Below are 23,087 nucleotides of genomic sequence, written 5' to 3' on the forward strand. Positions count from 1 at the left end.
ACGCAACCTTGGGAGAGAGTGTTGGGAGTGAAGACAGTGTTGTAAATAGTTATTATGATGCGTTTTTTAAGATTGTATAAATCTGCGTTTATTGCCACTTAGAATTCTTCGTTATTTTGCACCTATTTCATGTGGCAAAAAATTAATATCCATTATAAATACTAATCCCTCTGTAAGAAATTTTTTGTGGGAGGTGTTATTTTCTTATGCCTCCAAATTATAGAAAATAGTTGTTATTCCCTTCAAACTTTGCTTTGAACTTTGTCTAAGTCAGAATAGGGGGAAGCGGTCTTGAATGTCCCTGAAGATGGCCGTGAAATACTGTACTTCAGATCTACTTAAGCCGTCAGCAGCCTTCAAGTTCCTCCCCTAAGTTCTCCGAGACAAATTAAGGTTAAAGCAAAGTTTGATGGGAAATAAATTGGTATTTTCTATATTAAATGGCCTTTATTATACTTTATTATCATCATAACTGATCAAGAAAAGAACTTACAACCGAGGAACAAAATTTTTTACTTAGTTATCCATTATAGTTGGAGAGATTTTACATTGAACTTTTACATTTACAGCCCATCCTCAGGTAAATAATGTATCATACGCCTGATACGAATTGACTGTATTGATAATTGACTTGCCTGAAATGCGAATTGACTGAAACTTTACAAACATATAGCATTAATTTCTCTACGAAAAAAAAAAAATTAGTCAATTTTAGCCCGACTCCAAGCCAGTAGGAGTCAAATCGAAGGGATTTGATAGACACTATTTTAAGTCCTTTTGGCCAGAAAAATGGTAACACTTGTAACACTCGAATGACTCTCCGGTTATTAAAGTGCTCATTCCTCACCGTGTGCTGGTTGGTCTTCCTGAGGGACTGGGTGTAATGTTAATTAGTGTCAAGTTCTAAATAAGTTTAAAAAAATGTATATAATATAACGAGGCAATCGCTAGTGGAGATTAGTGCTGTCAGACAATCGTAAGGCGATGGGAGAGTTAATGTTGGGTAAGGCATTGGAGGAGACCTGGCAACACAGGTTCGAATCCTGATGGAGTCATGGAGTTCTTTGTGATATATATATATATATATATATATATATATATATATATATATATATATATATATATATATATATATATATATATATATATATATATATATATATATATATAATTATATATTAGATGTATAAGCTTAATAAGGGTAGTCTCGAGCATCTGGTCCTATAACTTTGGACAGATAAACAGAAATCTTTCTTCATACTTACCGACGGTAACTTTCACCACATTTTTTTACCCTTTTTACTTCCTCTCTGTCTATCCCCCATCTCTCACATCCCTCTTTTTCCCTCTTTCTCTCTTTATATCTGTCTCTTTATGTCTGTCTCTCTCTCTCTCTCTCTCTCTCTCTCTCTCTCTCTCTCTCTCTCTCTCTCTCTCTCTCTCTCTCTCTCTCTCTCTCTGAACCTGCAATTTTATGAAAAGGTGAAACACTGCTCAAAACCTCTGTATAAAACAAAAAGCACAATTTCAGACTTGTTGGGACTCACTGGGAGTCCCGGCAAGACCCCATTCTTCTTAAAGGAAGCAATGTGAGAGTCCAGCTCACAGCAGTCACCGTGAAACATTTGATGAGCCTTGTGTCTAGCCTTCATCCTCTGACAGAGAAAGACACAGACAGACAGACATCTCCTGATGTGTACACACACACACACACACGCCGCAGGGGCCTCGTAGCCTGGTGGATAGCGCGCAGGATTCGTAATTCTGTGGCGCGGGTTCGATTCCCGCACGAGGCAGAAACAAATGGGCAAAGTTTCTTTCACCCTGAATGCCCCTGTTACCTAGCAGTAAATAGGTACCTGGGAGTTAGTCAGCTGTCACGGGCTGCTTCCTGGGGTGTGTGTGTGTGTGTGTGTGTGGTGTGGAAAAAAAAAAAAAAAAAAAAAAAAAAAAAAAAAAGGAGTTAGTAAACAGTTGATTGACAGTTGAGAGGCGGGCCGAAAGAGCAAAGCTCAACCCCCGTAAAAACACAACTAGTAAACACACACACACACACACACACACACACACACACACACACACACACACACACACACACACACATACACACGTGTGTGTATGTGTGTACGCATCATGAAACCAACAGACAAATCTTTTACGAGTTTCGCCAGTGACCTTTTCACCAGAAAATATCGAATTCACCCCCTCGCATGGCTGAACATAACCACGGCCCAAATCCTTGTTTTGGAGGGAAGAAAACTTACCAAATAGAATAAGTGATTGTAATGTGTGTGTTCTGACGTGTCCACAACACGATGAAGCAAAGCGTGGCGAGCTGAAACGTGTTCGAGACGTGGCCTGGCTTTACCTTACTCTTACCTTTTGGACTCTCGAAATCGGCACTAATATATATATATATATAATAAAATTGAGAAATTGAGAAATGAACACAGATATTGTGAACGTTGGTCCTGGGTTTGATCCCAGTCGCCGGCGAGAAACAATGGGCAGAGTTTCATTTACCCTATGCCCCTGTTACCTAGCAGTAAAATAGGTACCTGGGTGTTAGTCAGCTGTTACGGGCTGCTTCCTGGGGGTGGAGGCCTGGTCGAGGACCGGGCCGCGGGGACACTAAAAGCCCCGAAATCATCTAAAGATAACCTCAAGATTGTACTCAGCTAGATGTGCTTGCAGGGGTTAAGCTTCGGGTCCAGGATGTGAGCATGCAAGGACGCTACTCAGTTTCACCAGTGCAGAGTAAAGATCGGAATATCCTCTACGGTGGTCGGGGATCGAACCCTTGAGAGATCATTGACTGAATGGTGTATAAAAAATGTAGCTTGGAGCCAGCTAAAGCTTCCACACACTTTGTGAAACTCCAGGCGATCCTAACAAGTTCAAAGGATCGTTTACGGAACTATTTCTCCGCGAGTTGAAGCGAGGTAAAGTATGCATGTAAGTCTTAAAGTCTTCTCTTACCACAATGTTGTCGATGGATGTGTAGGAATAGTGTTCGACTTTCCCTCTGCAGTCGGGTTCTCTCGCTCTTCCTCTATCCCATGTCCTCTTTTACATGTTCTCTATCTCTCTCCCTCTCCCTCTCTACTCTATCCCATGTCCTCTTTTACATGTTCTCTATCTCTCTCCCTCTCCCTCTCTACTCTAACCCATGTCCTCTTTACATGTTTTCTATCTTTCTCCCTCATCCTCTCTCTCTACTTTCTATCCTTATCTCTTCAATCCAGAGAAAACAAAGACTTCCGTCGTTCTTCTTTCCTAGTAAGTAACCAAGTCTTGGGACAATAAGTTTTCTGCTGTCTGTCTGTCCTCTGTACTACCTGACCCTCCCCCCCCCCCGTTTAGGTAATGATCTCTCCTCTACAGGTAGAATCATTATTTTCATTCACCTGGGCTCTAGGAGGCTCGAACCTGGGACCCCTCGCGTGTGAAGCCGAAGCTCTGTGTACCGAGCTATTAAGTAATCTTAATAAGGAAAGTGGAATGATTATTTCCACGGAAGTACGGACGACAATTTTAGAATCTTTATTGATCTGGCTTTCATTTGAATTAAGTTTACTTAATGACCGAGATTCACAAAGGGAAAATCCAAACAGTGAGGATAAGGATCTGCTGGATCTGAGGAGGACCTGACTTAGCAGGACTTCAAAGCTATTCTCATAGGTATGGATCACCCTTAGTCTGTCTCCTATCCTTTTTACCGGACGAGAGGCTTCACAAGTTACATGGTCATGTCTCCAGCTCAGTTTTCGATGCAGTCTCCTACACCACAGACAGAGAGGCCCGAGGACAGGCAAGTAACTAAGTGGTTCTCTTGTTTGGGATCAACCGAGTTTATTCAAACGATTAAGAATTCTTGCAGTGCCGTTTCAATCCTCTTAATCATTTCCAAACTGTATTACATATGTTTGTGTACATGAGGTAGATAATCCACTGACCCCGACCAACAGGGGTGCCAAAACTGACACCAACATAACGCCAAGTCTATTGATTTCAATCCTTTGTGTTGCCTCCAGACAAGTGAGCGGACGTAGCAAAAAACCCGCAGAGGTAATGGCTCAGATTTGTGTTCCATGGTACTTATCTCAGCGGGACGTGAAATGTATTCCTTCGAGCTGGAGTTGGGCGTCTTACTAGACACGCAGAGTGTTAGTGGTGCCTGATGTGTCCATGGCTGAGGACACGGCTATGATTACACTCTGAATACGGCATAAGGAGCATTGTTCCGTGTGTTCCTGGCTGAGGACACGGCTATGATTACACTCTGAATACGGTATAAGGAGCATTGTTACGTGTGTTCCTGGCTGAGGACACTGCTAAAATTACTCTGAATACGGCATAAGGAGCATTGTTCCGTGTGTTCCTGGCTGAGGACACTGCTAACATTACACTCTGAATACGGCATAAGGAGCATTGTTCTGTGTGTTCCTGGCTGAGGACACTGCTAACATTACACTCTGAATACGGCATAAGGAGCATTGTTACGTGTGTTCCTGGCTGAGGACACGGCTATGATTACACTCTGAATACGGCCTAAGGAACGGGGGGTCCCTGTGACGACACTGCCACACTCACTGGCTGAGGATACTGCCAGTACGACACTCAGGATACGTGGCTGAGGACACTAGCTGTCAGTATGACACTCAGGATACGTGGCTGAGGACACTAGCTGTCAGTATAACACTCAGGACAGGACACTTGTGTGTCCACTAGCCTAGTGTTGTCCCTGAGAGACGTGGCTACATACCCCATTCCCTTTATCACATTTACCATCATTATTATCATCTCGTAATCTTGCTACTTCAACATTTTCTTGTAATACGACTGTTATCTCAGATGTGACAGGTCAACTCGATAGAGAAAACCCTAATGAGGCAGTTCGGCTGTTTGCTTAAGGAACAACTTAGCCACGTGGCTGATTGGACAAGTGTCAATAAAATAAACCAGATAGTGGAGTAATGATAAAAATAACGAGCATTGCCAAATAAATATTTATAAAAGGCCGAGACGCCATTAATGTAGCAGTCTCTCCTGGTGATATTTGCGGTTCATTTGTTAGCGGGTAATTTAGGAGTGATTTAGACGCTAAAACTAAAGTATGTAGATATGTATGTATGAACTTGCGTATATGTGTAAAGGGAGCGAGATTTAGCTCTTGGGTTCCGCCTTTTAGGTATTGGTAATCGGTGTGTGAGATTTTGCGTTCTGAGGGAGGTAAGGTTTTGAGTTTTATGTTTTATTTGTTAGCCTCGTGCCTGATGCCTTTTACTGAAACGTGTGTGCTTTGTCGTGTCTGATATTGAAGTTAATAGAGGTGGCTTCCAGGGCTTCCTAATATCATTCTAATATCAATACCTAATATCATAATATCATATCGAAGGGGAATAAATAAGGTAAAATGTGTTTTAAGAGGGATACTAGGATGTAGTGAAAATACGGGTTGTGAATACGTGACATGGGTCCTCGGCAGTATTTACACAGGTTTTAAACAATTAATCAGATGGGTGTATTGATGAGAGTGGGGGTTGTAAATGGGACCAGTCTAGTATGGGTCAACCAGTCTGTTGTGGTACTCTATAAACTTTGTGTTCTTTTGACTTATTTAAATCTCCTAATTTCACTAGTTCACTCTCTGTTACTGCTGCTGCAATAAGTGCTCCTTCTCTTATTACTACTACTACTACTACTACTACTACTACTACTACTACTACTACTACTACTACTACTACTACTACTACTCCTTCTACTACTAATACTCTTCCTTCACCTTCTCCTGTAGCTCAAAATTCACTTCTATATTGCAACCAATTTCCTATTACCTCTTATGTTATATAAATGGTCATAGAACATTTTTTGGTGAATGTACTACTAATAGTCGTTAGCATTGTGTATAACGCCGTTGCTCTTGACGTTACCAACACCGTTACGTTTCCTTACTAAATCTGTTGTTAATGCTGTTAAAAATGTTAGCATTTTATAGTATTGAACCTTTCTCCTTTAATTTCACAGCTTCAAACTGACTGGATACTTCGTTTGGCATAAATTAAGTTTGACTAAAAATGGGTACAGAGAGATAGAAAGAAGAGGAAGAGAGAAGAGGGTGGAGAGGGATAGATAGAAAGAAAGGGTACAGTGTGGAGAGAGAAGGAACTGTGAATACAAAAGCCTCCTCAGATCTCCCACAGCGTATAAATATTCGACCCCGGTGAGACAGCCTCTGAGTATAGCTTCTTGCTCTTTGGCTCACAAAACAAAAGTACAAAAAAAGACATGAGGGGAAAAAAAAAAGGCGGGACAGAGCTAGACCTTCGCTCCGGTCTTCTTTGAACTCTCATCCTCGATATCTGAATATGAACTGAAGAATCAACAGTGGGACGGAAATTTTAGAACATTTTTTTTTAAGGACGGAAATTTTAGGACTTTTTTAAGGACGGGAATTTTAAGACATTTTTTCAAGAACGGGATTTTTAGGACTTTTTTTTTAAAGGACGGGAATTTTAGGACTTTTTTTTTTAAGGACGGGAATTTTAAGACATTTTTTTCAAGAACGGGATTTTTAGGACATTTTTTTTAAAGGACGGGAATTTCAGAACTTTTTTTTAAGGACGACAATTTTAGGAAATTTTTTAAAGGACGGAAATTTTAGGACTTTTTTCAAGGACGGAAATTTTAGGACAATTTTTTAAAGGACGGGATTTTTTTGGCACTGTATTTTGTTGATGGTCTTTTCTCATACAAGTTTGGTGTATGAGAGTTCCCTAGGTAATGTTTCGGTGTATTCTCTTACGTTTTATTGAAGGAAATTTGTTTTATCCGGTGAATGATTCGCTTATTACCATTTTTTTGGATATAAAGAAATATATACCCTCATAGTTTGGGCCTCAAACTGGGCTGTACAACATGTATGAGTTGGCCAGGAGGACTGGCAAATGAGGAGCAGTATCCTCCTCCATAATCTACCGCTGTGAGTGGAATATGCACGAAACAATTAGCTCGCAACAGCCCTACATGTTAGGCTCTGGTGAAACATGTGTTTAATTATGCATTTAGCGGACTCCAACGTTGCAGGGCGAGCAGCACTCAGCGTCTTCAGCTATTCTCAATCCGCTGCTGCTGCTGCTGCTGCTACTGCTGTTGTTGTTGTGGCTACTGCTGTTATTGCTGTTGTTTCTTCTGATGTTTCTGTCTCTGCTGTTGCTACTGTTCCTTCTTCTGCTGCTGTTGCCCCCGCTGTTTCTGTTCCTGTTGTGGCGACTAATACTGCTGTTGCTCGTAATAGGGGGCGTGAAACTAGTATTTATGTATGTGTATATATATATATATATATATATATATATATATATATATATATATATATATATATATATATATATATATATATATATATATATATATATATATATATAGATATTAGAAGAGAGTCACACTGACGGACACCGCCGGGGAAAGTGCAATAGTCAACTTCAGACACTTTCTGAACCTGGAAAAGAAATCATTCATGTCGCTGAAATTGCGTTTGAAAAGTTGGTGAGTGCACAATGACGTACGATAACGACGTACAAAATGCAAAAAGGCACCGAAAAGGCTAAGAGAGAGAGAGAGAGAGATGGTGAAGTTTGATATTGGATAAAGCGATCTGAAGTACATAGGTGGAAGATAATATATTTACCTGTGTCATAGGGGTACTAGGAATGTAGAATGACTTCAACAATGGTTCAAGTACGTTTTATTGAGTTATTAAGATACATCTCAAAAGGATAGAGTAGCTACTTGAGTAGTTTTGAGTAGCTCAAAAGGATAGAGTAGTAGATTTAGTAGGATCCCAGAGCTGAATAGACAGCTCTGTTGTCTATTCAACAACAGAGCTCCAGCGGTAGATTCTATTGAACTCTTAGATATACTGAATATATACACCAGTAAGTTGAAAGTTACGTGACGCGGGGGCAGAAGATTATCAAAACAAGCACAGATATGTAAATAAAGATCACTTATACATACTCGTTTGGAGGTCTAAGACACTTGAGAAGTTTCATGGAGAAATCACACTAAGTATTTAACTTTCACTCCGCACAAAATAAGTAACATCAGCAGCGCTAACATGGTTGGTTTAACAACTTAACCGACCACAAGATTTTTAGTAATACATCATTCAGATTGCAATAAAAATAACATATGCGATAACCAGTCTCTCCTTGGGATATGAGAGTATCTATCGCTGCTATGAATGAAATATACAAAATATAGACTATGTATCTCACTATGTTTCCTTCAAAAGCTTTCGTAATACTTGATTAAAATAGCTGAATATCAAGAGCTGTATTCTCATGCACTAGCCAGCCAGACATCAGGCCTGCGCCACACTATCTCCATCCGGCTCGGGTACCAACCAGCCAGACATCAGGCCTGCACAATACACATTAGCAACCCCAGAATACATATGTATACCAACTCTCTCTCTCGACTTACGGTCTATACTCATGCTCATGCGACCTCTTGGGGTGGCTTAATCTTCATCAATCATCAATCAATCGCTCCCTACACACCCTGGCTCATTTCTCTTTTCATCTCCTCAGCTCTCTATAATAATCTCCATATCCCCTCAGCGCCTCTATGGAATCTTAGACTTTCCTCTTAACATTCCTCGTCACAGCTGCCAGATTTCTCTCTCTTGTGTATTTCCTAGTTTTATATATATTTTTTTATATTGAATGTTTAGTATTCAACTTCCGGGAGCTCCAGAATGGCAAACTTGACGGCTCGTAATTTGTGTGTTTGAGCGCATCTTCGTCGTCGTCAGGCGATGATAAATGTTTACAAGTGTGTGTCAACATTTGTGTAAACATAAAGCTGGCGCCGGAAAGTCTCGTGTTGTGTCTTGGGTTCGAGCCGTCGTCCATGTTTGACAAGGACACTAATTTTGTGTAAATACACAACCTGGAGAGAAATAGGGGGGAAAAATATAAATATGTGTACTGATATATTTAAATCGTCTATACTTAAAATCTCAAGTATCATTAAATCGCATAAAATTGCGAATTTCCGATGATGCAGTTTTCGACAATGTAATCCCTGATCAAAAGTAAAGCATTGATATGTCCCTAACGTGTTTCATCTCGGCATCAATTGATCAGTGGGAATCATCAATTCATCCTTTTACCACACAGAAATAATATTGAGACAAACTATTAATGGCGGAGGAAATATCAATAATTGACCATCGTTACATTAAATTGCTGTTTGCAGATCTCAGTCTGTTATTATTACAATTATAATAATTGGTTTACGTTAAATAAGCCGGTTTTTGCGAGACATTAGACGAGTATTTGTAAAATATGAATTGTGGATTTATTTTAAAAAGTAAAATATTTTAATTTTGTTGGGCAATTATGTTTATATATGTATATGTATTTAATATTTTAATATTATATATATAGACAAAGTCCGAGACAGAGAGAAATGCTGAAACATCCGTCTAACAGTAGATAGATGGATGGATAGATGGATGCGTAGATGGAAAGGTGGATGGATAGATGGATAGATTGATGGACAAATCGATAGATGGATAGATTCATTGACAGATAGGTGGATGGATAGAAAACTAGATGGATAGAGAGATGCATTGATATAGAGACTGATGGATAGATCGATGCACGGATAGATGGAGAGGTAGCTGGATAGATGGACAGATGGGTAGATAGATGGATAGACAGATCAGTAAATAGATGAATATATAAATAGATCGATTGATATACGAATGATAGATGGATAGATAGATGGATGGATAGATACATGGATTGATTGATATATGGACAGACGGACAGACCTGGAAAAGCCATGTATCCTCCTAGTAGTTACACACACACACACACACACACACACACACACACACACACATACACACACACACACACACACACACTGCAAAGACGCTAAATGTTTGGTGAACTGCCAAACATTTAGAAGACGGCTAATGTAGTCCCGATATACAAAAAGGGTGATAGACAGGATTCATTGAACTACAGGCCTGTGTCCCTAACTTGCATATCATGCAAGTTTCAGCATAATAAGTAATTCGTCCGATACTGAATTAACTTGTCAACTTACACAAATGGTCTGGTAAATGTATTTGTAAATTGGCCTAGTTAATGACCCAATTGTATCCTAGCGACGATGTATTAGTTTGGAAGCCCAATAATAAACAATTTATTTGTTGCACTTTTGTTTAAAAAAAAGAGAGAGACAGAGACTAGACAGGGAGAGAAAAACAGAGACGGATCGAGAGAGAGAGAGAGAGAGAGAGAGAGAGAGAGAGAGAGAGAGAGAGAGAGAGAGAGAGAGAGAGAGAGAGACGAAGACAAAAGGACAGATAAGAAGAGAAGAGCGAGACAGTTAACACAATGGCATTAGCACAATAGTAGTGCATCGTAATACAGAATAAATAATCAGGTTCGACGTTAAATACAATATCATGGACGTGTAGAAGCAAAAAATCCTGGTAGCAATTACTCGTCGAACGAGGCTGAGGGACGCGATTACAAAAATCCCTACAAACTCTTTCATTACAAGTGAAATTGAACTCGATTTTTTTCCCCTCTGAATTTGAGCCCGGAGTCTGCGAAATTATCGGTTAAAAAATGTCATATAATTTCCTTTCAGTGTTCTTATACTGAATTATAATTATTTACGTCAAAGCAGCTTTGAACGCAGAATGGGAACTGTTTAGTAAATTATCTGAAAGTCCCTAAATTGGACGGTTATGTAATCATAACGGAGACGCATGTATTTAGAGTTAAGTAGAAGGATTTGCCTTGTGAGAAGTATCATTCTTTATATGGTCAAAGTTAACGAGGTCATTGTATATTAAGAATGAAAAGAACAAACGTAATCAGATGGGAATCTTTTGTGTAATTTGTTTTTGGATTAACGAGCATTTTGTTAATGTTTATGAGGATGAGCTGCAAAACCTCACAGATATCAGTCCGTCCTCATAAACGTTAAGAAAATCCTCGTTAATCCACCAGCCAACCCGTGTGTTGAGGAATACAAAATACTGCATATGATTCACTACTGCTTTCGTACGAGCGCTTCTTGAACAGTACGTCTCTCTCTCTCTCTCTCTGATGACCAGACCACACACTAGAAGGTGAAGGGACGACGACGTTTCGGTCCATCCTGGACCATTCTCAAGTCGATTGTCAATCGACTTGAGAATGTCGTTTGTCAATCGACAATTGACAATCGACTTGAGAATGACGATTGTCAATCGACAATTGACAATCGACTTAAAACTGTCGTTTGTCAATCGACAATTGACAATTGACTTGAGAATGGTCCAGGACGGATCGAAACGTCGTCGTCCCTTCACCTTCTAGTGTGTGGTCTGGTCAACATACTTTAGCCACGTTATTGAGGCTCATCTCTCTCTCTGTTCAAATGGCAATTCACTGAATGCTTCAATCACGCACAGTAAATGTATAAGTCCGTTCACATCATCAATAGCTCATCGTTAACAAAGGCCAAATGTTTGCTAATCTAGCCACCAAATCCCTCTGTTTCTGAATGAAAAACTCTTTATACACAACTATCAACTTTCAAACGTTTCTGTAACAGTGCTTCCTTTGTTTAAAGTCGCTAAAAAAAATAACTTAACCTAACCTAGGGCTAACTTTATACTGACTTCAAATTATATAATAATTAAATGTTAAATCTGCCTTTTCTCTCATATATTTAAAACTAATAAGGTTAAAATTGATAAAGGCGTTATGGGTTGGCCTGCCCCTCGGACGAGCATGATCTGAGGATGTGAGAGTGTGAGTTCTGTCTCATTACTTTTATTTTACTCTTAAGCGGACTAGAGCTGAGGCGGCTCCTGAATTTCAAGAATTTCGTCTCGCCTCACATCAACCAGACGTCTCACCACACATCAACCAGACGTCTCGCCACACATCAACCAGATGTCTCGCCTCACATCAACCAGACGTCTCGTTGTCATTCAGGTCTCGAAGTCAAAAGTTGGGATCAAAACTTAGGGTCAGAAGCCGGGGTCAAAACTCGGGGTCAAACTCGGGGTCACGCTGGAGGTCAAACTCAGGGGTCAGAATTCAGGGTCAGGTGTTGGAAATTCCAGTTAATGGCTGCGTCCGGGACGAAATATATATTTTTTCACATCCTTTATTAAAAATAAATGTCACTTATGACCTTGTCCATCTGCTTTTTGGCCCGTCTGTCTGTCAATATTTTCCTGACGATCTTAATTTATTCCACAGGAGGAGAGATTATGTATGTTTTTAAATAATAAATTCAGTTGCCTATATCAATTAAACTCAAGTTATGGACAATTTCACACCATGTGTTTATTAGTGTTGCCAGGAGCCACGAGGCTCCTGGCAACACTATAAGTGTCTTTAAGAACCACTGTACTTATAGACACTGCTTATATATATATATATATATATATATATATATATATATATATATATATATATATATATATATATATATATATATATATATATATATATATATATTATGCGGCAAGACTTGAATGGGCTCCAAGTTATATATATAGGAAAACTCATCCTTGTGAAGGGTTCGAACCCAGACGGCTAGGCGCTCCATACATCTTCGCCTTTCTAGTACCTTACCCACTATTTTTTTTCATAAAATATTTCCTTTCGTGTTTGCCCCTTTTTACTTTTTTTTAGAGCCTTCTACTTTTCCGTTGAATTCTTTTAACATTTGTTTTTCTATGCATTTTGTTTATCTATATATATTTTTCTCTTTCCTTGTGTTATCATCTTTTACCGCGTCTTTCTTTCTATTTTACAAGTGGTTTATAATGTTTTCGTGAAAATCCTCACTGTCACTTAATATACGTTTCTTAAAAGTAACCTCCTCCCCACACTTTCCCTCATCCCTCATTAATCCTCATCTTTCCCTTCTTTCATCCACTCTTCCAATTTTCCTTTCTTCGTCTCTCTCCTCCTAAATTCTCTCCTCTCTCTCTCTCTGCTATACCCCTACCTTCTCTCATCTTTTCCTTCCTTACCCCTCATCTTCCTTCCTCCCTTCCTCACCCTCATCTTCTCTCCTCCCTTCCTCATCCCTCACCTTTCCACCACTTTCTCGCGCTCAGCTCAAAAGACTCGGTTGTCATCTTGAGCTTTGTTTAAGGATGAACTTTCGGCTTTCACGGTATGAGATGACCTCAGAGCTTGACATAAACTCGAAAATATTACACTGATGCCGTCTCCGGTTCACTCCCGGCTTTCCTCTTTATTTATCTATAGTTTCCTCTCTCTCTCTCTGTCTCTCTCTCTCTCTCTCTCTCTCTCTCTCTCTCTCTCTCTCTCTCTCTCTCTCTCTCTCTCTCTCTCTCTCTCTCTTACTCTCTGTACCCACGTGAAACTGCATCTAACCGGGTATTTACTTGTGTTTTCTGGGAGGTGAATGAAAGGGATGGTGGTTGTGTTGTGGGAGACACAGATCTGACATATAGCAAGTAAGAGAGAGAAATTTAACATTTCGAGTTAAAGAGGAATCCAACCCGACGAGTCATGGGGTACCTAACATTGCGTGTCAATAGGATCTAAGTGATCCTATTGACACGATCTTATTGACAATAATTCATGTTCTCGAGAACACAGCCACGGTATCCAGTAACATTTTCACACTTCTTATTCAAGCTTACAAAAAAGCAAAGTAAAGGTTACTTATATGTTCCATTCTATGCTTTAGTTACTGTTTTATGGCAGTGAGATGGGAAGTGGAAAAGTTGGAGAGAGAGTTAGGTAGAGAGTAATGAAAAGAGAAAGGGAGAGAGACTAATGTGAAGAGAAAAGGGGAACGGATGGATGGAGAGAGAGAGAACCGTGAAATAAACGATTGGGGGTAAAAAAAAAAGCTGGAGCAATAAGGAAAGGGAACAAGTGAGATAACCTAAAAGGAAAAATACATCAGGAGAAGGGAGCAAAGAAAATATCCATAGAGGGAGCCAACAGGATAGGTATGTAGCAAGGAAGATAAGAATGGAGGAGGAAAGGGAGCCAAGGGAGCCAAGGGGTTAGGAAGGTAGCCAGGGGGAGAGGAAGAGAGCCAAGGGGGTGAGAAAGCGATCCAGGGGGTGAGGAAACGAACCAGGGGGTGAGGAAGCGATCCAGGAGGAGAGAAAGGGAGCCAGGGAGATAGCCATGGAGGGAAGAGGCCAGGGCGGGTGACCTGCAAGAAGGGAGAGGCAGAGATCACGTCCCTTGCCCCTCCCTTTGATCCTTGTCAGCGGACCAGGACGCACGAAAGTGAATCACAAGTTAAAGCCTGAAAGAATTTTGTGAATATAAAATCTTCTTGTTTATAGGGAAGCGAAAGCATTTCTGGCACGATTCATGTACACTTAAGAGCCGGAGGAGAGAGAGAGAGAGAGAGAGAGAGAGAGAGAGAGAGAGAGAGAGAGAGAGAGAGAGAGAGAGAGAGAGAGAGAGAGAGAGAGAGAGAGAGAGAGAGAGAGAGAGAGAGAGAGAGAGAGAGAGAGAGAGAGAGAGAGAGAGAGAGAGAGAGAGAAAGAGAGAGAGAGAAAGAGAGAGAGAGAGCAAAGTTGAGTCAAGGATAGGATGAAAAATGATGTTGATTGAAACACATGACCAAAGGAAGTGAGACATAATAACGGTGTAACATGCAGGCAACTGAACAAACAAGTAAGCTGGTACAAAGACATGAAGGAAAACGAACAAAGACAAAAGACGAACGAACGTCAAACAAGCACATTTACGAGCAGACTGAAGGACGTAGAAATAAGCGAACAGATCAACTTAAACAGACAGACACAAAGCGACGGATGATGCCCCGGAACACTTGAGGGGAAAAATAATCCTACATTATGAGAGAGAGAGACAGATATTGACAGTCCATCTTCACTACCCTCTCGATCAGGGTCCCCCCCCCCCACTCCTGTCTCTCCTGTCACTTGACATTCTCTGTATTCTACGTCTTCCAGACTGTCATACCACCACCACTATCAGCTATCACTACCACCACTATCAGCTATCACTACCACCACTATCACTACCACCTGACAGCTGAGTGGATAGCGCTTATGATTCGTAGTCCTGAGGTTCCGGGTTCGATCCTCGGTGGAGGCGGAGACAAATGGGCAAAATGTTTATTTCACCCTAATGCCCCCTGTTACCTAGTAGTAAATAGATACTTGGGAGTTAGACAGCTGCTACGGGCTGATTCCTGGGGGGGGGGGGGAGTGTATAACAAAAAGGAGGCCTGGTCGAGGACCGGGCCGCGGGGACGCTAAGCCCCGAAATCATCTCAAGATAACCTCAGGATCTCAAGATAACCACCACTATCACCACCACCACCACCACCACCACAACTACCACCTTCCCGCCCACACCAACATTACCACCACCACCACTATCAGCTATCACTACCACCACCACCACCACTACCACCACTACTACCACCACTACCACCACCACCACTACCACCACCCCACCAACACAAATTAACTACTTCACTAACAACCAGTCGTTAATTCGTCATTTCCTAAACCTAGTCGAATCCTTTTTCCTCTTATCTCTATATTCAATATTTTCTTTTCACCCTGTTTACCTTTTCTTCTCTTTCTCTGCAACTTTTCAGGTTAAAGTCCGTCTTCCCACTTGTTTATTATTGTTTCTTATCCCAATTTCATTTTTTCTTTCTTTGATTATTTACCTATTCTTCCTGTTCTTCCCATTTTCCCTTTTTTAATTCTTCTGTTTTCAGTCATATTCCTCTTTTCTATTTACTTCCAATCACTCCCATCTTCCTGCTTCGTTCTCTTTCCTGCTTCCCTCTTTATTTTATCGTTCAATTCAGGTTTTAATTAGTTTTTTTCATACTTAGTTTCCTGTTTCCTCCATTTCTCAATCTCTTAACCTCACCTCTTCCTCCTCCTCTTCCCTCCATTCATCTTCCTCAATATTTCCCCATTCTTTAACATTTCTCCCCTTCTCATCCCAGTTTGACTCTCCTCTTTCTCTGTTAAATTTTCCTCCAATGAAAATCCCATTTCCCTGCCTGCCTTAAAGTCCAATCATCCCCTCCCCCCATAACAAAGGCTTCATGAATCGACCCATTTCTCTAGCCCGTTTAATTCTTCCATTGATAGAGATTACAGGGCGTAATTAATTTCAGCCACTTTACAACCCGTAATTAAATTCAATCGCTTTCCATTTCGTCTCGTCAGTTGGTCCGTAAAACTGAAATCAGCGGCGACTACCAGCGAATGAGAGGTGGGAAACTACTTACGTTGACTCTGTAATGAGGTAATTATGCCAGAGAATATTGCTAAATTGAAACTTAGTATTGGCTACCAGAGAAAGATAATATTGCTGAAGTACTAAAGCTCATTAGAATAATATTGGTGATATTACACGGTAGAAATGTATAGTTTGGAGCTACGACGGAAGTTTTTTTGAGTAGTAGGATAGTTTTGATCTAGAAATAAGAATAATGGGTGTTTGGTGAAAGCCTATTTGAGCCATGCGAATCAGCTCCTATTTATACCAAACCGAACTTATTCACACACACACACACACACACACACACACACACACACACACACACACACCAGTCTCCGTAGCGTAGTGGTAAGACACTCGCCTGGCGTTCCGCGAGCGCTTTGTCATGGGTTCGTATCCTGGCCAGGGAGGATTTACTGAGCGCAAATCCTAAACTGTAGCCTCTGTTTTATTTACACCAGTTGATTGACAGTTGAGAGGCGGGACCAAAGAGCCAGAGCTCAACCCCCGCAAACACAACTAGGTGAGTATACACACACACACACACACACACACACACACACACACACACACACACACACACACACACACACACACACACACACACACACACACACACACACGCCCTCACTCTAATCTTGGAGCGCCGGTGAATCAAGAAGCAAAAGTAATCATATTTACCTGGTAATTATATAACATTACTGTTGACACGTTGGAATTTTTTATATATATTTTTGGGAAAGCCTTTTGATATTGGAGTAATTTTACGCGGGAAAGTTGCTCTTAGTGCTGGAACTACGTCAACTGTTCGAGTCTTTTGCAAAGTTACGCTGGTGTAAGTAATGCAGATTTTCACAGGAGAAATTCCGAATATACAAAGAGGCAAGAGAGGAGGCCGAATGGTCGTCTCTTAGCGAGACGGTAAATGCCACGGAAGGTTGACAGCTCAAAATAAAAGACGAGTTGCAAGATAAACATCTTTTCTAACTTCAGGAGCTGTATTTCAGATGAGCTATGAAGTTCAGTTTTGATTGCTTCATGAGAAGCTATTTATCAGCGCCGCTGACGGTGTATACAGTAGTGAAAAGTTGAGTTTTTGCCCGCCAGAAATGGCTATAAGTGAAAAGTTGAGTTTTGCCCGCCAGAAAGGGCTATATTCTGAGTGGTTTGAAGACTTAAAACTCCAAGTTGAATATTCCGCTCGAGCAGTTATAAAGTGGAGCGAATAATTATATGGAGTTTTTTTCTCCTGGAATCTAAGGATAGAATTGCAGTTGGGAGAGAGAGCATTTTCTGTTCTAAAACGAATGCAGAACTGTTTGAGGTCAAGCATGAAAGAAATAAAGATGAATTACTTTTCTTTTGTGGACATTTAGGCAGAGTATATATGCGTAAATTTTAGTCGGGAAATTATTCAAGATTTTGCAAGGCAAGACAGCGCTAAACCGTGACGACAATACAGCACTGGTAAGGGGTCAGGATAAGGATTTGGGATGGGACGGGGGAAAGGAATGGTGCCCGACCACTTGTGGATGGTCGGGAATTGAACGCCAATCTGCATAAAGCGAGACCATCACTCTACCGTCCAGCCTAAGTGGTTGGGAAGCCAAAAAATGAACATTTAAATTCAGAATTTTGTTGCTCTTGTGATTATACTTCTCTTTGTCAAAGTAAACAACGCAGAATTTTGACAAAAAATGTACTTTTACATATAAATGTGACGTGCCCCAATTTAAGCCTATGCCCCTTAGATTCAAGGTTATTCAACCTATCTGCAACTGTCTAGAGCTTCCACATACTTGCAGACAGTACCACTTGGGTTCGACGGTAGAGCGACGGTCTCGCTTCATGCAGGTCGGCGTTCAATTCCCAACCGTCCAAGTGGTTGGGCACCATTCCTTCCCTCCCCGTCCCATCCCAAAATCCTTATCCTGACCCCTTCCCAGTGCTATATAGTCGTAATGGCTTGACGTTTTTCCCCCTGATAGTTCTTTTCCCTCCCCCCCCCCCCCCCCCTTTCTCCTCTCTCCTCATCTGAGCTCCCACACAATGAGAACCCACCATCTCTCATGAGACATAACAAATAAGACATATCACATGAGACATATCACATGAGACATATCACATGAGACTTATCACATGAGACATATCACATGAGACTTATCACATGAGACATATCACATGAGACATATCACATGAGACATATCACATGAGACATATCACATGAGACATACCTCACATTATCCAGTGCTGACAAAGACTTGACATATTACCACCCTCGCTACCCCTGACCTGGGCATCGTCCTGGGAGATGTCTCTGTGCCAGGCAGACTCCTCCTCCTCCACTATGATTACAAATAATTGAGAGAGGAAGTGGCCAGGAGCTCATTAGTCTCCAGACTCACGAAGGAGACGTTGTCGCCTGACAAACACCGGCTTTTTAGAGCCGCTGCGCCCCCAGCTTTCCCCAGGGAAATGTACAGCGGCCTTCTACCCCCAAGAACGCCGCGCAGCTGTATTTTACTCTCAAGTTCTTTTATTAACTTTTGTTTGTGCTAAACTTGTCCCGCGTGGCGCTGGGTTTTGTTGTAAACGTCTTTTATATTTGGTTTAATTTCACTTTTATGTCTCGTTTTAGCTCGAGTTCTTTGGCTTTTTTGTTTTATTTTGCTCCCTCAGTTAGTCTTGAAGAGTTTGGAATTGAACATTTAATTTGTTTAATGTTTGTGATGGGGCAAAAATGATAAGAAAGATTCGTTAAATTTCTCAAGAAAGCAGGAGTTTCTCTGAACAAAAGTACTTAACATTCAAGCTGCCTTGAAGATTTTAAGCTCACACATTCACACTCATACACACACACACACACACACATACACACACACACACACACACACACACACACACACACACACACACACACACACACACACACACACAAACAAACATGTATAATGTACACATGCCTGGGCTGGATAAAGGGATGAAGCCAAAGAAAACTGGTGGAGATTCATAGAAACTCTGAAGTTTGTGTAAGGAGACCTTTGTCTGATAATATATATATATATATATATATATATATATATATATATATATATATATATATATATATATATATATATATATATATATATATTGTAAGGTATGCATTTTCTAGTTACATATATAATGTTAAGACATCGAGGAAGAGCTGCAGCAGCCAGCATTTTCCCTAAACAAGAAAAAGCCATTGGCATAGTGTAGTTCTCCTGCTGTTTAACATGCATTGTTGTGCCTTTTCATGCCGACAGCAGCGTCTTTTTAACTGAAGCTGCTAGACTTTGTGCAGCAGCAGCAGCAGCTGTAGTAATAGTAATCGTAGATGTAGCAGGAGCAGCACAAGAACAACCAGTAGTAACGGCTGCTGTTCTGTTATAACAGCAGCAGTAGGCGTAGTAACAGCAGAAGTTGCATTATTAGCAGCATCATTAACGATGCAGCAGTAACAGAAGTAGCAACAACTACAATAAAATCACCACCAACCGCAATTACAGAAGCAATTAACAATAAATTACCAGCATTAACACCAACAGCATATAGAACACCACCTCCACCACCAATAACATCAATAACCGCTACAATAACAAGAGTAAACAAGAGCATCACCACACAGAGCTGGGGCCAGATTCACGAAGCAGTTACGCAAGCACTTACGAACCTGTACATCTTTTCTCAATCTTTGGCGGCTTTGTTTACAATTATTAAACAGTTAATGAGCTCCGAAGCACCAGGAGGCTGTTTATAACAATAACAACAGTTGATTGGGAAGTTTTCATGCTTGTAAACTGTTTAATAAATTTAACCAAAGCCGTCAAAAATTGAGGAAAGATGTACACGTTCGTAAATGTTTGCGTAACTGCTTCGTGAATCTGGCCCCTGGAGGCAGAGAGGGAGGATGCTGTAGCCAGGAGATCATCTCAGCATCACCTTAGGTACCCGGGTGCTGGTTGGTGGAGGTCAGGCGATCTTCTCTAACGAGGCCCTGAGGCATATTCAACTGAACTTGGTAAAGAGTCTCGAACACTAAAAAAAAAAAGAAAAAAGCATTTGTAGGTCAAAAAGTAAGATAAAAAATATAAAGAAAAAAATATATTCCAACGTCTTGCCTGTTTTATATTATGGTTTAATTTTTTTTCGGAGCTGTTTCTGCTTGGATTGTCTCCATGTTCGAATATGGTAATGTAAGGCACTTATGAGGAGCAAGACTTAGCCAGTATATACGAACACTTGGTAGGATTATGAGGACAAGGAACTGGGACGTGAGGAGAAGGAGCTGGGACGTGAGAACAAGGAGCTGGGACGTGAGAACAAGGAGCTGGGACGTGAGAACAAGGAGCTGGGACGTGAGAACAAGGAGCTGGGACGTGAGGACAAGGAGCTGGGACGTGAGGACAAGGAGCTGGGACGTGAGGACAAGGAGCTGGGACGTGAGGACAAGGAGCTGGGACGTGAGGACAAGGAGCTGGGACGTGAGGACAAGGAGCTGGGACGTGAGGACAAGGAGCTGGGACGTGAGGACAAGGAGCTGGGACGCGAGGACAAGGAGCTGGGACGTGAGGACAAGGAGCTGGGACGTGAGGACAAGGAGCTGGGATTTGAGAAGAAGGAGCAGGAACGTGAGAACAGTATGATAAAAAAAAAGATTCCCTGTCTCTTTTCACACTATTATTTTCTAGCAGACATCATGAGGTGTAAAAAAAAAGTAACAACGATTGGGCTTCAACTCGTCCTGGTGGACTCAGTAGAGCAGAGTTGAGTCTTATGGTTAGTATACAACCCGCCCTTTCGTCTAGTAGGTCGCATTTATTACGGAATATGCCATTCTTCTTCAAAAGAGCTTTATTAATTAAAAAAAATAAGTAACCTTAATACTGCCGTTCTCTATGCATTGCTCTCCATAGGTTAGGTAGGTTGCTTGGGTCCGTACGTTTCTCGTTAGTAAAACAGTTCAATTAGCTACGAAGTGATCAATTTAGAAAACGGTCTGTAAGCCCAATTGAGCTCTAGTCTTAATTTATAATAAAGTGAAATAAGGAGAGTGAGAGAGGGAGTGGTAAAGTCAGCGGGAAGGAACCGGAAAGGGAAAGGAAAGAGAGAGAGGGAGAAATGAGAGGTAAAGGGAATTCGAGCCTCGTTTATTAACCTGTTAGGGCGTGAAAGGACTGGTAATGAGCAGGTGACGAGGGGGCGGAGGCATGAGGAAGTCCCCCCGAGGGAGCAGCCACCCAAGAAATGTTCCGGGTCTTAACCTCCTGAAGATCTGTATAGCCTCCATCCCCCCCCCCCCCTCCCTGCCGTGGTGGGGGAAAAGGGGAGGAACATCTGGGGAAGTTCCCCGCCTGCTCTGCCTTCTGTATCTCTCCATACGTCTCCCTTCGCTTCTGGCCCTTTCCTTTACTCTTTCCTGCCTCTCCCTTACCTTGAGGTTACCTTGAGGTACTTCCGGGGCTTAGCGTCCCCGCGGCCCGATCGTCGACCAGGCCTCCTGGTTGCTCGACTTGTCAACCAGGCTGTTGGACGCGGCTGCTCGCAGCCTGACGTATGAGTCACAGCCTGGTTGATTAGGTATCCTTTCGAGATGCTTATCCAGTTCTCAATCCCTCTTTCTATATTTTTTTCATCCTTTTTTATCTTTTAAGTATGGTCTCGTTCCTATCTTATCTTCCTACGCTATTATCCTTTATTTTATCTCGCCATCTCTCTAGCACACACTTTCCTTCTGCTGCTACTTGTCGCTCTTTCTTTATCGTTCCTCTCCATCCATCCTTTCTCCAGATTTCATTTCTCGACATCCTTCATATTTTCTACTTCCCATATCTACCTCCCTACTAAATCATCATTTCTTCATTCCTGTTCCTATTCACTCCAGCATCCAATAACAACCTCTCCTCCCCCTTCCTCTACATCTCTATCGCTCACCCTCCTCTTTCCTCCATCATTTACTGATCTTCATGCAGATCGGCGTTCAATCCCCGAGTGTCCACAAGTAGTCGGGTACCATTCCTTCCCCCCCGGCCTATCCTAAATCGTTATACTGACCCCTTCCTAGTGGCATATAGTCGTAATGGCTTGGCGCTTTCCCCCCCTGGTAGTTCCCTCGCTTTCCAAAGGATGCACTCACCCTTTCCCTAAATACCCTCTGCCTGTCCCTTCCTGACTCTCTCTGATCCTCCCTGTCCCTCCCTGTCCCTCCCTGTCCCTCCCTGTCCCTCCCTGTCCCTCTCTGTCCCTCCCTGTCCCTCTCTGTCCCTCCCTGTCCCTCCCTGACACTCCCTGTCCCCTCCCTACCACTCTCTGTCCCTCTCTGTCCCTCCCTGTCCCCTCCCTCTGTCCCACCGTCTCTGCCAGCAGGCAAAAGATCGAGGCGAGAACTGGCTAAACACGTCTGGAGCCAAAGGACAAACATGGCCAGGAACCTAAATTCGATAGAAAGACGCGGGTTTTCCACGTCCTTCAACCTCAACTCTTTCCAATTCCTGGTAATTCCACTTGAGCTGTTATAAGATTACCCTGTTTCCATCTTCCAGCCATTTCCTCCTTCTTGTTCCTTGTTGTTTTTCGGTTTTTCGCAGATTTCTCGTTTATCTCTATTCGTATTTTAATTTGTTATCCATTAATATTTTTTTCGTGTTTTCTATATCTCAGAAGCTAGGGGGAATATCTTCGTGCATGAGAAAATATTATAGTTATGGGTGCCTGACAGCTGGGTGGACAGCGCTTCGGATTCGTAGTAATGAGGTACCG

General features: G+C 41.6%; 1 protein-coding gene across 1 annotated transcript in view; it reads left to right on the forward strand.

Moving 5' to 3' along the window:
* The window catches only part of LOC138358340 (putative proline-rich protein 21), a 167,752-nt gene that overhangs the window by 48,868 nt on the left and 95,797 nt on the right, over positions 1–23,087 (forward strand). The window contains exon 2 of the mRNA XM_069316175.1: positions 7,087–7,290. Coding sequence (XP_069172276.1) covers positions 7,087–7,290 — 204 coding nt within the window. The remainder of the gene's footprint in view (positions 1–7,086; positions 7,291–23,087) is intronic.

This window comes from Procambarus clarkii, chromosome 83 (assembly GCF_040958095.1).
Source record: "Procambarus clarkii isolate CNS0578487 chromosome 83, FALCON_Pclarkii_2.0, whole genome shotgun sequence".
NCBI lineage: Eukaryota > Metazoa > Arthropoda > Malacostraca > Decapoda > Cambaridae > Procambarus > Procambarus clarkii.